Genomic DNA, 16,789 nt, shown 5'->3' with positions numbered 1-16,789 from the left:
AATTGGCCTTTTTCACTTTGAAAAGCCCTTCCAGGTGCTGCTATGATGTTCAGCTCTAAACTATATTCTCCACAGTTGGCACCAGATATGCAGCAGCCGTTCAAGTTTTTACGTGTGATTTGATGGGAGTCACAAGACTCTGCCTAGCAATCATGTTGATAGATACAAATAAAATCAGGACAGGGAAGTAGCGAACACAGACGGTGGGAATAAAGCGCAGTAAAAGTACAGTTACAACACTTAAAATATACTCAAATAAAAGTAAAAGTATAACATATTTAAACGACTTAAGTATAATTCCTGGGAAAAACTACTTAATTACAGTAACGTGAGTATTTGTAATTCGTTACTTAACACCCTTGATGACAAGATAATTTTTATTTTTCATCTCTTTAAAGTTTATTTTCTTACACTCTTAACAAATTGTTTTTTTCTTGTTTTAAGCATAAACCTCACTGTATTTTGCTCAATTATAAGGATTAAGGATGAACAAGACAAAAACACTGATTAAAGCTACTGTCACACTAGGATTTGAGCATGGTAAATTATTTCGCTCATCACATTAGACTTGAATTGAAGATTTGATGTTTGTTGTTGCTCAAGGGCTTCTGGTTTCAATAAATCATAAATAATTTTATATTCAAATATACTTGTCACGTTCCTGTGTTGTCTGCCCATGTTCTCTGTTTCACCTATCACGTTTATGTCACGTTTCCTTGTTGTCTGCTCCGTGTTTTCCGTTTCACCCGTCACCGATCCCGTTCCATGTCATGTTTTCCCTGTTGCCCACCCTGAGTCTCACTGTCCGTGTGTAAAACTACAATTCCCACAATTCCTGGCCTCTCTCACTGCCTGCACTCTTCATTGTTCTCACCTGTGTCTCGTTTAGTCTTCATTGTGTTTGTGTATTTAACCCTGTTTGTTTCTCCTTTCCCGTCGGTCTTTGTTGAATGTAGATGCCTTATGCCCATGTTTTCCGTCGTTGTTTTCGCCTCTGTTATCTCCTTGTCTGCCGTCCGTGTTCCTGTTAACTCCTTGTGTGCCTTCCGTGTTTTTGTTTACCTTTTTTCCCATCGTGGATGTTTTCCTTTGTTCATATTTTTGTATTACCCCTTTTGTTTAATAAACCGCCGCTGCAGATAGATCCTCGTCCTGTGTCTGCCTTCACCCACAACCGTAACAATACTCACTTTTCTGCAACAATAAAAACACACACTTTTTCTTTGTCTTGAACCAAGAGTTCAGTGTGTGATGTCTGATCTTGTATTGATCATGAGTCATCCCCATATGTTCATATGTATTCGTAGGTCAGATTTGCCCTATTCTTAAACTTAGGTACGCAGTGGAATAAAACATTTCTTCGGATGAGCTTGTGATTTTGGATTCCTGCATTCAGATGCTTTTGATTCGAAGTGAATGGAGTGCAACGTGTACTTTGACCACACCTTCATAAACAATTTTTTTGCCGTTTGTAGTGCACGTTTTTACAGGAGAAAATCTTGCAAATCTTCTCAAATACCCAGCAACAACACAGAGACATTTGGCTATACACACATCAAACTGAAAGCAGCCAAATGCTCATCTTCAACTGTGAGACATTTTTATCATGTATATGAAATGCACACAGGTAAACGTCTGGAGGCAAAATCTGTTTCCTCTGTTCTCCATACATGGTGCATGCTTGGATCTGTCTTGTGCGTGTCTGCCCTCAATTTCTGTACAGTCAGTGCAACCTAGTAAACACAGAACAACAGACCCACCTCCAGCATCATTGGTCCGAGGGCATCTTTGTCAATAACACTTTGGCCTGTCGATGACACATCAGCCTTCTGTACTTCATCCTCATTTGCTGCAGCAGCTTTTTCTGGAGAGGAAGAGAGAGAGAGAGAGATAAAGGAAGAGAGAGACCAATGTGAGAGAAAGACAGAATGTGAAGCATAGGGCAAAAGAGAGAGAGCACAAAAGAGAAAGGAAAAATGGGTCCATTAGAGAACCTCAACAACACATGTCCATAATGATTTCACCAATTATGTTAAAAACAAGCAGTGAATAATATACTAAGTGAATATGGTGGTCCATTTAAAGGTGAACAGTTTTTTTTTTCTTCGATGCTAGCATAATTTCTCCTGCCCCAGCATAATAAGAGTAGACAACTAGAAGTCAGCCATTTGTAGTTTAGAATCAAAGGCAACCAACCAATGTCATGGGTTTGTGGTGTGACTATCTGTTTGTCAATGGAAGATAAGGGGAGTGTTTGGGAAAACTGTTTAAAAACAGTCATTGCTTTTGCAGTTCCCTTTGGTGATGCTAGTAGCACAGAAATTAGACACTTCACCTTTGAATTGGGTAGAAACTCAGTCCTTGATTGGACATATCAAATTTCCATGAAAGAAAACCCCTCATTAGATCCTGCAGAGTCAGAGTATTTTATTTCCACATTAAATAAAAAGACTCTTAATGTGGTCCTGCTTGGAAATGCATATTAGCATTTGTTAAAGGAAAGTCCTCTCTTTCTATTCCTCTCCACCCTCACCAAAGCATTTTATTGCAAACTGTAAAACACACAGATTTCAATCCCTTTCTCACACTTTTAAACCCTACCAAGCCTTCGTGCACAGTGTGCTTGTTGAAACATGTTGTTATGGCATGTATCAGTACCTTAGCAACGCATGAAGCTGTCAGGCTAAATGGGTGCATGTGATGCTTCACACAGCAGCCCAGACATGAATGGAACTGTCAACACACACACATGCACGCACACACGTTGGTGCGGCTATCCTTATGAGGACTCTCCGTATAATATAATGATTTTTATACTGTATGAAATATAGATTCTATCCCCTAAACCTACCCCTCACAATAAACTTTCTGCATTTTTACATTTTCAAAGAAACATTGTTTAGTATGTTTTTTAAGCAATTTGAAATATGGGGACACTAGAAATGTCCTCATAAACCACATTTATTGCATAATAATCTTGTAATTACCAGTTTGTAACCTAAAAAAAATTCCCCAAAACCATGCATGCACGCACACTTATATAAAGGATGGAGAACTTCATTCTCCCCAACAAAGTGACATAATCTGTAAACAATATTGCATCAGTATTCAGTCGACTGCAAAACAAAGCACTCAAGATGGGGCTAAATTTAATCTAAGAGAATGAAAACAAAAGAAAGTGCATGGATTGTATTTTATCCTCAAAGAAGAAAAAAAGAGAAATTCTCTTTTGCATAAAGAAAATGAAATCTACATTTAGGAACATTAAGGCACATTCACAATAATCTGTTTTCAGTTTCTGGACCTCAACATTTTCCAAAGTATGTGGTAATGGACAGTGTTTATTAAACAGTTCTAAAGTGAATGAGAGGTGTAAACATAGTAAATTTGATGTGTTTTAAAATGAAAATTTACTAAGATTTTTGGATTGTGATTAGGGATGCACCGATCTGATACCTCGATCGGTATCGGCTCAGATACTGAAGCTTTTAGATGGATCGGGTATTGGTCTTACGAGCACAATCCAAATCTGTTACTGTGTTAGTCTTGTTCATTACTGTCAAGTAGGGCTGCTCGATTACAGCAAAAATCATAATTGTGGATTATTGCTCTTGATATTATAATCACGATTATTAATGTTGATTAAAAATTGTAATTACCGTGACGTCACAAACAACCGTGTGATTCTTCAGAGTAGCAGATTTCAATGGTGGATATGAGCTGCACTCCAGTTTCTTTTAAGCATCTTTTAAGCATTATATATATATATATATATATATATATATATATATATATATATATATATATATATATATATATATATATACACACACACACGTATATATTACAATATGTGTATTGTATTTTATATTGTAATAATGTTTTTTAAGGTAAGGCAAATTAAAATGATTGTAAATTGATATCTATGGTATAGAATAAATTGAATTATTGCTAAATTACTGCTTAAATGATTAGTACACGTTTAGTAAATAATATGGTATATTCAATATTCAAACTTATTAACAGATGATTTAAATCGACCAAGTTACTGTGTTCAGTCAGACCTTTGGTGGCAAGACAGGGTACCATTAATCCCGTCAGATCTTCAGTGGTGATCTTGTTCATGTAATTTTTTGGCCTCAGTGGTTGCACTTTGGAAATTAAAAACAGTCATTTGCAATCAGAGTTTGTTAATGTCAAATCTACCAATACCAGCTGCGTGGCAAATGGGTCTTAGTAGAGCAGACGCAATAATGACTGTGATTCCTGAAATATGCTATCCATGCCATATTCTTTATGTTGGCTACACCTCCAAAACACACTTAGAACAGTTAAGCTGAATTATTTTATTGTTATTTTGTACAAATCAAATTCACATTGGCCTACTCATTGACATGACAAAACAAAACTGTTAAAACATTTTTAATACATTGTACACAGAAATCGAGCAACGCGACAAACTCTCTCATTACAATGACTGCCTTCACTCACTGCAGGTTTACACCGTTTGAGACCTGCATTTCGACACAAGCTCAGTGAAGCCTCTGCACTCTTGTGAATGCTCTCATTAAAAACAAAAGCTGTCTAAATCAGCATAATAAATCAATTACTTACACCGTGTCTGTTCCTTGATTAGAACAGGATCATTTTAGTTTTGTTGTGTTGCTCATTTGCAGTGTATTTAACGTCTATGTTTAAAGCGAGCAGTGCAATATGCAAAGAAACCTTTTCGCTCTTGTTCTACAGCTTCTTTTCAAGTGTCAGGTGATGTTTCAACATAAAGCAAAAATCTGGGTATTGAGATGGTTTACTTGCACATTAGGATCCGTTGTCATTATAGATAGGACGGAGGACTTATCTATGCGGCTCTGATTGGCCATTGCCGTTTCATTGCTCAACGGACATGTTAGTGATTGGTTAGAATACTCAACCGCTGCAAAAGCCCGTTGAAAATAGAAACCATTGACGCAACATCTTTTCAACTGATGACTGGAATTAATGTTAATTTTGCTGCTTCATTATCCAGTATACTAGTTAATAATAGTGTTTCTTAATAAGACATACATTTATATTGAAATAATGTGTAATTAGAGGTTTGTGTTTCTTTACATATTAAAGAGGACACCCAATAAGTTCCACACAATAATGTAAAGATAGTCTAAACTGATTATGCAAAAAAACAACAGCACTGGTCATCAAATCAGGACCGTATCGGCCGATACTGAGATTTCCGATATCGGAATTGGAAGAGAAAAAGTGGTATTGGTTCATCCTTAATTGTGATATAGTAATTATGACAATTAAACAAATTTTAAGTCAAATTCTCATTAACTGTTATGATGTTGAGTTTGTTTGTAATACCAACTACTGTAATATAGTTTTGTGATTCTCAACAAGGTAACACCCATTACTGCCCATTAAATCAGCATAAAAGCAGTACAACAAATACTACAAATAATTTCCTCTTTTCATTTTACATTAATGACAATGATCATTTTAGTAACAATAACAAGATGAATAACAATAATAAAACTATTTTTATTTAGTGCCATAAAAGGTAGCTTTCTTTACAAATAAGAAAACAAGATGTTTATTAGGGGTGTAATGGTTCACTTATCTCACAGTTCAGTTTATGATTCTTTAAACTGAGCCTGTATCAAGAAAAGTTAAGATTGAAAGTTTATTATAATTATGATTATTACTTTAAAGACATATGCAAAAAAATAAAAATAAATTTAGCACTGTAAATGTGCAATTTGATTGCCATTTTTAATATTTACTTTAGTCATTGTCACTATTATTACAGCTGTTAGAACAGAAGCTTTTTCTATCAAGTCAGTCCACTGGTGGCCATCTTTAGAACGCTCCCAGGAGTTGATTTCCAGTTATAACAGTGCAGCTCCTATCTACTCTAAATGGGGGAACACCGAAATCTCAAAAACGGTTGGTCTATATTACGATCAATTAGCATATTTTAAATCAGCAGTAAAATCTGACAAACTTCCCGGCATGTTTAGCTAACGTTCTAAAATGTTATTGGCTCTTTTACCTGTGAGGCGGGACTTCCTTTCTACATCCGTTGACCGTTGGCCGCAAGCTTCTTGGTTGGGCGTTGCAATTTCTCCCATTAAATTTAATGTGCAGAAGTGGCCCATCTCTGCTAAAATAGTCTCTGCCTTTTTCACAGAGTGTGATGGCACGGTTTCGCATTTTTTAGTAGCGTAAATCTAGCTTTTTTTTTACATGTTATATGTAATTTCTTTTCATTTAAAATTAGTAATTTAAATATTTAGTGTAAGTTTATTACAGAATAAAAAAGAAATATTTATAAATACATATTTGAAGTCAAAGAATAATCTCTAATATTCTGGCTGGTCCTGAGTTTAATTTGGGTAAGCCCAGACCCACCCCTGCCAACCCTTGGCTACACCACTGCTCCCAGCTAAAAAGTCGCTTCTCTCTCCTGCACCCTTTATAATATTCGCTTACATGGTTTCACTTTCAGTTCTAGCAGATTCAACTAGTAATCGCATTTTAGAGCTCCTTGTGTGCACTGAAGTGATTTCCATGTGTATGACCTCGTTACGTAGGTAGGCGTAGGACGTTGCGAGTATTGGAAACATGTGCCCTTCTAGTGGACTCGGAAATATTGTAATTACGAGTTCTTAGCACATGCGCAAACTCTGAATTCTTGATGAAACTAAAGTTGCTGAGTTGGGACCTTGGAGGGGGCATGGAAACTAAAGATGTTGCAAAATTATTTCAACGTCTGTAATTTATTTCAAAATATTTTTTTGTTGTATATGATAGTCAACTAGTGACTCACACTTTGTGGTTAGTTTTAAGCAAATTAACTTAATATTTGTTAGATACCATGCATTAACAAAAAGTTGTGTATGACTGATACATGTGATTCATTTATGTTTATTCACTGGTACAACAGAAAACAAGCTTTTGCCAGCGTTCACTGTGTATTTGTTGAGTTTGGCTTCTTTATTTTGTTTCCCACTTTAATGCGTGACATGTCGTAGTAATGACTACACAACGTGAAGGTGCGAGCTTCCCAGGTCCACTTGAAGGCAGTAACAGACACTTGTAAAATATGAATAATAATAATGATAATAAAAACTTCCAAACTCCATGATGCTTATTTTCACATTTTTGAACCGCAATGTATCACGCTATGATACACCATTACGGCCCTAATGTTTATACAAAAAATATAAACGATATAAAATAGACATCAAAATCATTTTTATTATTTTTTAACCTTTCTGAAATAAATAGCTTTTCTAATGAGAATTTTGGGGGAAAATTGCTTTATTTTCAATAAAATAATGTCACTATGGAAAAAAACTTAATGATCCTAATACATGATGCGAGACATAATAAATTATCTTCTGAAGTGGACACAATAAACAGCATATTTTATTTGTATCTTGTTTGTGTCTAGAGCACTGGATATCTGCTCTGTAGTGTGATAAATATTAGCCAAACACTTCCTGCCATCACCAAAACATCCCCAATCCCTCATTTCCCCAGGCAATCTCACTTCCTGTCTGTAGCTGTTCATTAACTGGAGCAGTGCTCAGGATCGTCAGTGGGTGCAGTGGGTTCATGGAGGACATGATAGAGAGACACACTGTGTGTGGCCCATCCATCAGCCTCCCTTCAGTCCATTCTGAGATCCAACAAACGCTTCTCTTCCGGTGTGTGAGTGTGTATTAGAGAGATCCGCATGCGTACACTCCTGATGATTAGTGGATAGGAGTGTGTTGTGTGTCAGCAGGTCTTCGCGGTGCCCATCAGGGGCTGGTAAACCAGAACAGCTGCACTGAAGACATGGTGATCATTCATAGCTTCTCTTGTTTCAAACTGGGCTCTAAAGTGCTTTCCGTTCTGTCAGCCAATCCCCATAACAAATAAAAAAAAGGAAAAAAATTATTTGGGAGGAGCGGTCAGGCGAAACGGGTTGGCCGATCCCGATATGTCGAAATGGTAAATAACAGTAATATAAAAAATACACAATTCAATGTTAGCATATAAGATAATTTCAGCTATCCAATTGACAATGGGATAATCTGAATATGGACAAATATTTGCCGATTAATCACATAATGAGAGTTTTATCTTAGCTCCTGTAAGGCTGTGAATCATGCCTTGAGGCTTTGGGATTGGCGCTATCAGTCACAATTCAAGGCCCCACCCCTGATCCTGCTGTCAACCAATCAGTGTACAGCTTGATCAGACTATGTCATGACTATACATTGGAGAATTCTGTATCACTTCATCTACAGGGTGTGTAAGCTTTGAATTCATGAGGACTCATTCGCTAATAACTAAACTAATCTGGTGTAATTCAGAATCAAACAAGTTTGTAAACATGTGGGTAAAATTACATACATACTGTCAATGTTTATTTTCTCTTTATTTGCATATGTGGCTTTGAAGTAATCCAAAAGTGATAGTTAAAAAAACATCAATTTCTTGACATTATTTTGACACACTGAGACATTATGACATGAGATCATGTGACATTTGGATAAGGTTACCAAAGTAATTAGTCATTTGTACAGGAATACATGTTTGAACTAGCCTCCAAGATTATTTAAATAAACAGTGTTGTTTGTATTGCACTTTTTGCATTGCAGGCAATGCTTTTCTGTTCATGACTTTTGGTGAAATAAACAATCTGAAGCAGTTTATAAGAATCCTATGTATTTTTTTAAAAGTTACTCAATCATTATGATATCATTATGAATTTGCAAAATTAGATTTTCTTGATATTTGAAAACCAATCATAAATCAAATCGATTTGCTGTTAACCCATAGATTCACACCCTTCAGTGTAAGACAAGCATGGTCTCAGATAAGTTTTGGGGTTTGATCCAATCCCCAAACCGTAACACTATAGCATAGGGCTACTCAATTAATCGAAAAAATAAATCGAGATTACAATTACAGATGTAACAATTATATAATCATGAGACGTGTCAATTACAGCATTCCATTTAGGTGTTACTCTCTTTGTGCCAAAGGCCACAAAGTGCATGAATGGAGCGGCAAATCTGCTGTGTTTAAATTAGTCATATGCTCACTATCTAAATTTTACGGCGTGTACAATTTTTGCAGAATTTGATTAACACTTTCTTTTTTAGGTGCAACATTAAAACAATTCAGGAACACAGTTCTTAAGTTGTTTTGATGCATAGCCTACATAAAGAATATGTCATGCAACTGCCCCACACAAAATATATTAAAGTATTTTAATGTAAACTAACGTGCAGCCCTACTATAGCGTACAACTCATACCGCACCATTTGCGCTGCATAAATGATAGCTTGAATTGTGTGGCTTTGTAACGCTTGAGCAGAGAGGCAGACGAGGAGATGCGGATCCAAATGCAGTTAAGAATTTATTAAATAAACAAACAAGTAAACACAAAGGAACAACCCTCAATGGGGAAATAAAACATAAAACTGAAAACTAAACACGATGAACACAAACAGAGAACTCAGGCAGGGAACACATACAAGGCTAACAAAATACCTCCATTAACAAACAGACAGGGTTTAAATACATAAATGTGGGACAAAGGGGCCAATGAACAAACAGGACTCAAACAAGATAACAAGGAGATTAACAGAAACCAAAGGCAAATTAACAAGGGCAGGTGAAAACAATGAACAGTGAACACGAGGGAAAACAAGACTGTGGAGCTACAAAAGGGACAAAAGTGAAAACTAAGGAGTACAAAAGTGACAAAAATGGTAAACAAAAGGGCAACAGTGGAACAAGACAGGGTACACATAACAGAGCCCCCCCTCAAAGGATCGGCTTCCAGACGATCCTAAAAACCCAAGACAAAAGACAGAAAACCCACAGAGAACAAAATGATGGCACCGGGGGCAGACAGACAGACCAGGGGGGGCACAAGAACAAGGAGGCAGTCCAAGAGGCACAGAGGGCAGGCAGGAAGTCCAAGGGGGCACAAAGGGCAGGCAGGAAGTCCAAGGGGGGCCACGAGGGGAAATGAGACAGTCCACGGGGAAACAAAGGGAGATGAGACAGTCCATGGGGGCACAAGGGGCAATTAGGCAGTCCACGGGGGCACAAAGGGACAGGTTTAGGAGGCCGGGGTGGTATTGACCAGGCAGGGACAGGTTTAGATGGCCCGGGGGCTGGCCATAAGGCAAGGGCCGGTTCAGGGGGCCTGGGAGGGGGCCGTGGGCCAAGGGCCGGTTCAGGGGACCTGGGAGGAGGCCACAGGACAGAGGCCGGTTTTGGTGGCCTAGGAGATGGCCATGGGGCAAGGGCAGGTTCAGGGGGCCTGGGAAGAGGAGTGGCCCGGGAGGCGAAGCCGAGGGAGGTGATGGCTTAGAAGGCTGAGAAGGCGGAGCTGAGGGAGGCTCAGGAGGCGGATCCGAGGTAGGCGGCGCCGTAGGAGGCTTTAGGAGCGGAGACCTGGAAGGTTCTGGGGTCTCTGGAGGCGGAGCCGTAGGAGGCTCGGGAGGCAGAGCCGTAGGAGGCTCAGGAGGCTCTGAGGGCGGAGCCGTAGGGGGCTCTGGAGGTGGAGCCGTAGGAGGCTCGGGAGGCGGAGCCGTGGGAGGCTCGGGAGGCGGAGCCGTGGGAGGCTCGGGAGGCGGAGCCGTGGGAGGCTCGGGAGGCAGAGCCGTGGGAGGCTCGAGGAGAAGAGCCGCAGGAGGCTGAGCTGAAGGAGGCTCGGGAGGCGGAGCCGTGGGAGGCTCGGGAGCTTCTGGAGGCGGAGCCCTGGAAGAGCTAGGAGACGGGGCTGAGGAAGGCGCAGCCGGGGTTGGCTCAGGAGGCCCAGGAGGCGGGGCCGAGGAAGGTGGCGCCGTAAGAGGCTGAAGAGGCGGAGACCTGGAAGTTTCTGGAGGCGGGGCCGAAGGGGGTGGCGCCGTAGGAGGTTTCAGAGTCGGAGCCCTAGAAGGCTCTGGGGTCTCTGGGAACAGAGCCGTAGGAGGCTCGGGGGGCGGAGCCCTGGAAGGCTCGAGAGGCTTGAGGGGCGGAGCCCTGGAAGGCTCGAGAGGCGAAGCCCTGGAAGGCTCGAGAGGCGGAGCCCTGGGTGGCTCGAGAGGCCTGGGAGGTGGAGCCCTGGCAGGTTCGAAAGGCTTGAGGGGCGGAGCCCTGGAAGGCTCGAGAGGCTTGAGGGGCGGAGCCCTGGAAGGCTCGAGAGGCTTGAGGGGCGGAGCCCCTGAAGGCTCGAGAGGCTTGAGGGGCGGAGCCCTGGAAAGCTCAGGAAGCTCGGAAGGCGGGGCTCTGGAAAGCCCGGAAGGCGGAGCTCTGGAAAGCTCGGAAGGCGGAGCTCTGGAAAGCTCGGGTAACTTTCCAGAGTAGAGGCAGGATCCTCAACCACACCCACAGTAAGCAGCGAGCCGCATACCAGAAGTGTCTCCTCCATGAACTCGCCAAGCGTCCAGCCACGCGTCGTCGTGGGCAACCGCTCTTGGAGCGAACCGGTCAGGCTAGCCTGGAAAAACACTACCAGGGAGGAGTCAGGAAAGTCGGTGGCGCCCGCCAGGTACAGGAAGTCCCTAATGTGATCCTCCACCGGGCGGCTTCCTTGCTTCAGGTCCAGGAGGCGGCAGCTTGCCCGGAGAACCGCTGGATCCATTGTTGGGTCAGTCGTTCTGTAACGCTTGAGCAGAGAGGCAGACGAGGAGATGCGGATCCAAATGCAGTTAAGAATTTATTAAATAAACAAACAAGTAAACACAAAGGAACAACCCTCAATGGGGAAATAAAACATAAAACTGAAAACTAAACACGATGAACACAAACAGAGAACTCAGGCAGGGAACACATACCAGGCTAACAACATACCTCCATTAACAAACAGACAGGGTTTAAATACAAAAATGTGGGACAAAGGGGCCAATGAACAAACAGGACTCAAACAAGATAACAAGGAGATTAACAGAAACCAAAGGCAAATTAACAAGGGCAGGTGAAAACAATGAACAGTGAACACGAGGGAAAACAAGACTGTGGAGCTACAAAAGGGACAAAAGTGAAAACTAAGGAGTACAAAAGTGACAGAAATGGTAACCAAAAGGGCAACAGTGGAACAAGACAGGGTATACATAACAGGCTTTAAGAGAATAATACTTTTAAGTGATTGGACTTAAAATTTTACCCAAAGACTTACAATGAGGGAGGGACCAAAGGCATATCTAGAGTATATCTATTATGACTTGGACCAGTAAGCAACCACCTAGCAAACTCCCTGAACACCCTAGCAACCACAAAGCAATGTGTTAAAAACATTCAGAACACAGCAATGTTTTGGCACTCTACCAAAACAACGTAGCATCAATGGTTGCGAGATATGCACAGGCAAGCACCACTTAATTAAAACATTATTCCCATTGAGTGTCTGTTATTATTGAACCTTTGGAATAAGCAGAGCTCAATTAAGGTTTTAAAATGAATTGTGTGCGAACAAAATACTGTACTTTCCAGTTTTTCAATGGCTGTTTGACTTGAATGGATTCCAGTCATAACAAAGATATTTTACCCAGCACACAAAATCCATAGACTACCTCTTAATGAAAATGTCAATTTGAATCATTCATATTTAACCACAGAAACTGAGGAAAAACCTCTTAAAAGTGACATTTAGTGCAACCTGTCTGAATAAAATGCTAATTGTAAGCCTATAAAACTGAATTTTCAGCAGAGTCAAGTTTTTGCTTTAAAATGCTTCCTTTAAAAAGTGTCTTTCCTTTAAAAGGAAAGCAGTCTGATGTGCTCTACACTTGAGGCCTTGTTTACAGGCTAAACAGGCCCATTTGCCTCTTTTGAGGCAGTTTGAGGCTGCACAAATACAGTTAAAGCAGTGTGTGGAGGGCAGGGAGAAAGGAGGGGTGAGGGGCGACATGGTAGACAGTGACCAGCACTCGGTTAGCTATGCATCACATTGCTCAGCGTTACATCACACAGCACAGTACATCACAAACAATCTCCATCACAGGCCAGTCAGAGTCAATGCAGATACACACACATCAAACTAGCGCCTCAGTCTTTTCAGTTGAAAACTACACAGACTTTGATACACTCAAACATACACATGCCTAAACATTCAAGGAAATTCTTTGTCCTAGTCTTTCAACGACAAAACAAACTCATAATCACTTCAGAAGCAACATATGTACACAAATAACTCAAATCAAAAATCCCTGATCATTCAAATGAACCAGCTACAATCGTAAAATTGTATTTATCAATGAATGTCGATATCTAGCGAGCAGGGTGGCAGATATTATGCCAGAAAATATTGATTTGATATCAAATTTATATGATAATAAATGAAACAGTCACAAAATAGTTTAAATTAAATCGTCATTTACATATGAAAAATGATCGCTATGCCTGATCCAAAGCAACAGATTTTGGAATCAATGGAAAAGTTAACTTATTTATATATATCATTTCAACATGACAAATAGGCCTTATGGCCAAAGTCTCTCAGTACAATATCAGTCTAAAAATCTGTCAAATAAATTGGAAATTTTGAGTGCAAAAGAAAAATGTGGGGGTAATACTGAACTGTCATGGACATTTATCATGGACATATTTAGGCTGTGGATTTATAAGAAAGGCCTGATGGACTAGCTTCAGAAAAAGTCATTATGGGATACAAGATCAAAGGAAGTGTTTTCTTACCTTGTTCTTTAATTTGACGAATCTGTTTGACGGTTTCCTTTAGGATTGCACATTTGTCAGGCTTGACATTGAAGTTGTCGATGTCATTGATGTTTGCGAAGATGAGCTCGGCTAGCTCCTCTATATATTTATTTTCATGCTCCCGATTACGTTTCTCAGTGCTTCGTTTGGGACTGTAAAGGGAAACAGAAAATTGAGAGGAGAAAGTTCAGCGTGCACTGTGCTAATTAATTACAACCCAACAAACCAACTGGAAAACTGCAGGACAAAAATAACAGGAAAAAAATGTTACTTCTCAGTCAGTCAAACATGTTTCAAGCAAAAAATCAATGTGAAAAATCATGGCTGAATATTAAATGTTTTAATTTGTATTTATTATACTGGCAAAGCTGCAGAATAAATATACAGTATATATACAACTTCTTTATTTATTTGTAAAAAGTTGCTCATGATGACATCACAGTGACATAATTTTGCTGTTTACAAAAAGTCGTGAATTTTTAAGATATGAATAATCAAACATTGTGGCCCTGTTTTGTTGTTGTTGGGGGCAACATTGTGTACGTACATATGCACCTGCATACATACATACATACATACATACATACCTACATACACATACACACGCACACATATACACTGATCAGTCACAACATTAAAACCACCTGCCTAATATTGTGTGCCGCCAAACAGCACCAACCCGCATGTCAGAATAGCATTCAGAGATTATATTCTTCTGATCACAATTGTACAGAGTGATTATTGGAGTTACCGTAGGCTTGGTCAGTTCAAACCCTCTAGAGACTGTTGTGTGTGAAAATCTCAGGAGATCAGCAGTTATCGAAAAACTCAAACCAGCTCGGCACCAACAATAATCTATGCGATTATCTAATCTGCCAATCGTGTGGCAGAAGTGCATAAAATCATGCAGATACGGGTCAGGAGCTTCAGTTAATGTTCACATTAACCATCAGAATGGGGGAAAAATTGTGATCTCAGTCATTTAGACTGTGGCATGATTGTAGGTGCCAGATGGATTGGTTTGAGTATTTCTGTAACTGTTGATCTCCTGAGATTTTCACACACAACAGTCTCTAGAATTTACTCTGAATGGTGCCTAAAACAAAAAACATCCAGTGAGTGGCAGTTCGGTGGACGGAAATGCCTTGTTGATGAAAGAAGACAACAGAGAATGGCCAGACTGGTTTGAACTGACAATGTCTACGGTAAATCAGATAACTGCTCCGTACAAATGTTGTGAGTACAAATATATATACACACATACAGGGTGTTTCCTGGCTCAAAATGAGGTGGAAGTGGTAACACCAAGTGGTAACACCAGGAAAGAAGGTCTTGCTCTTGGTTTTACCTAGGTAAAACCAAGAGCAGGACCTTCTTTCCTCCATTGTATATAAGCTTGAAATAGAAAATTTTCTCCCAGCACTGTCTATGCAATCTTTAACAGGTTCCATTTTAAATTTGTTGCTGTGAATCTTCCGAATCAGCAGTTTATTTTGATGCATACACAAAAAATTTTGTCAATAAAGAGGGCATGCATAGTGCTTTCCTATGAATGAATTATACAGACTGATGTTTCCTGACTCAGTGGAAAAGGGCTATACAAAAAAACTTGTATTATCTAGGCTGAGCTCCACCCATTGGATTATTGCACAGCAACGATACATAAGGTACACACTGAGAAATGTAGAGAATCCACATAAAGATTAAAAAAGTGTATTGCAAAGAAGGCATTTCAGACTTCACTGTAGCTTGCTCACTAGACTGTAGAAACTGTAAAGGGAACATTTACTTGGCTTTGAACAAACTGAGACTCATTCACTAATAAAAGGCACACAAATGTATGCAAGATTGACAAATGACTGTGTATTGAGCTACAAAACACAACATTGTTGTTACTCTGACTCTATTAGATGTAGGGCTACTTATTCATTTAATTCAAATGATATTAATAAGATATGTACTGCATATATAAACATTTTGGCTTGAACATTCCATGTTTTTAGGGCCTCTGGAGTCTGTATTTTTTTGTGAATGAGTATTTTCAAAATGTTAGTTCTAAACTTTATTGTACATTTATTTGCACAGGTTTTACACAGAAATGTGTACAAACAGTTACTAAATGAGATCCACTGTACTTCAGCGTTGGTTTATTTGTCTAATTGTTTGCATCACGTTGCGGTACCTTGGGCCTAGGAGGTCGGAGGGACATTCCTTGCGCTTCTGAGCCTCTGACCTGGCAGGGTCAGATGAGTTTTCCCCGACAGCACTCATCCTCAATGCATATCACCTGTTGGAGAGAAGGTCAACAAAGACATTTACATTTCAGCATTTGGTAGAGGCTTTTTTGCATGAACTATCCCTTTAAGTTTAAGCTTGCGTTCCATGGCAAAATTTAAATGGGCAGTTTCATATAAAATATATCCCAGAGTACCTCCTGAATGAGTTAAATGACAACGTACAGTGCCAACTAATTCTCTTGAGTTGAGAAACATTTTTGTTTAAGAATTTTACTTGGACGTCCTACTAAATTACTGAGGCCATTGTATAGGAGACTGTTTAAAAGTTAAACTGTCTTGCAGTTCAGCATCCTTAAAGGTTGTATAAGTTTGAGTAAATGCATGCATATGCCTGATGATCTGCAAACAAGCCAAACAGCTCTTCTGGGAGAGATGATTGTAGAAAACAATTAGTCATTTAGGTACTTATGGTTAGAAAAATAAAACTATATAAGGGATTTTTAAAAACTCTTCTAACTTTTGGGGCTTTATTATCTTTGGTTTTGCTGCAAAAGCCAGAAAACAACCAGAAAACTCCTGAAATCCTTCAATTAAATTCCTTAGCAGTTAATGCAGTATTACGTGACAATTTACAAGACTCTTTACTAAAATATGTAATTACTAATAAGAGATAATTAAAAGTGAGTAGGCTTTGTGGTTGTGTTCTGAGGTCAAATATTGAGGACATGGGTTGATGCTGGGAGGTGTAAGGACTAAGGAGGCCTGAGAAATGAAAATGAGAGAAAATGGAACGAAAAGGGATTCAATTATATTGTGTCACAATGAGGATCCCCCGAGAGTGAGCG

At 39.6% G+C, this 16,789-nt stretch overlaps 1 protein-coding gene across 1 annotated transcript in view; it reads right to left on the bottom strand.

Moving 5' to 3' along the window:
• Window positions 1-16,789, bottom strand: part of LOC127635315 (nuclear receptor coactivator 2-like) — a 147,342-nt gene that overhangs the window by 69,926 nt on the left and 60,627 nt on the right. Inside the window, 3 exon segments of the mRNA XM_052115246.1 lie at window positions 1,761-1,864; window positions 13,687-13,859; window positions 15,890-15,994. Of these exon segments, the coding sequence (XP_051971206.1) occupies window positions 1,761-1,864; window positions 13,687-13,859; window positions 15,890-15,978 (366 nt within the window). The 5' untranslated portion in view covers window positions 15,979-15,994.

Source organism: Xyrauchen texanus, chromosome 42 (genome assembly GCF_025860055.1).
Source record: "Xyrauchen texanus isolate HMW12.3.18 chromosome 42, RBS_HiC_50CHRs, whole genome shotgun sequence".
NCBI classification, from domain to species: Eukaryota; Metazoa; Chordata; class Actinopteri; order Cypriniformes; family Catostomidae; genus Xyrauchen; species Xyrauchen texanus.
The sequence above is the reverse complement of the archived record's forward strand: the minus strand, read 5'-3'. Positions and strand labels throughout refer to the sequence as shown.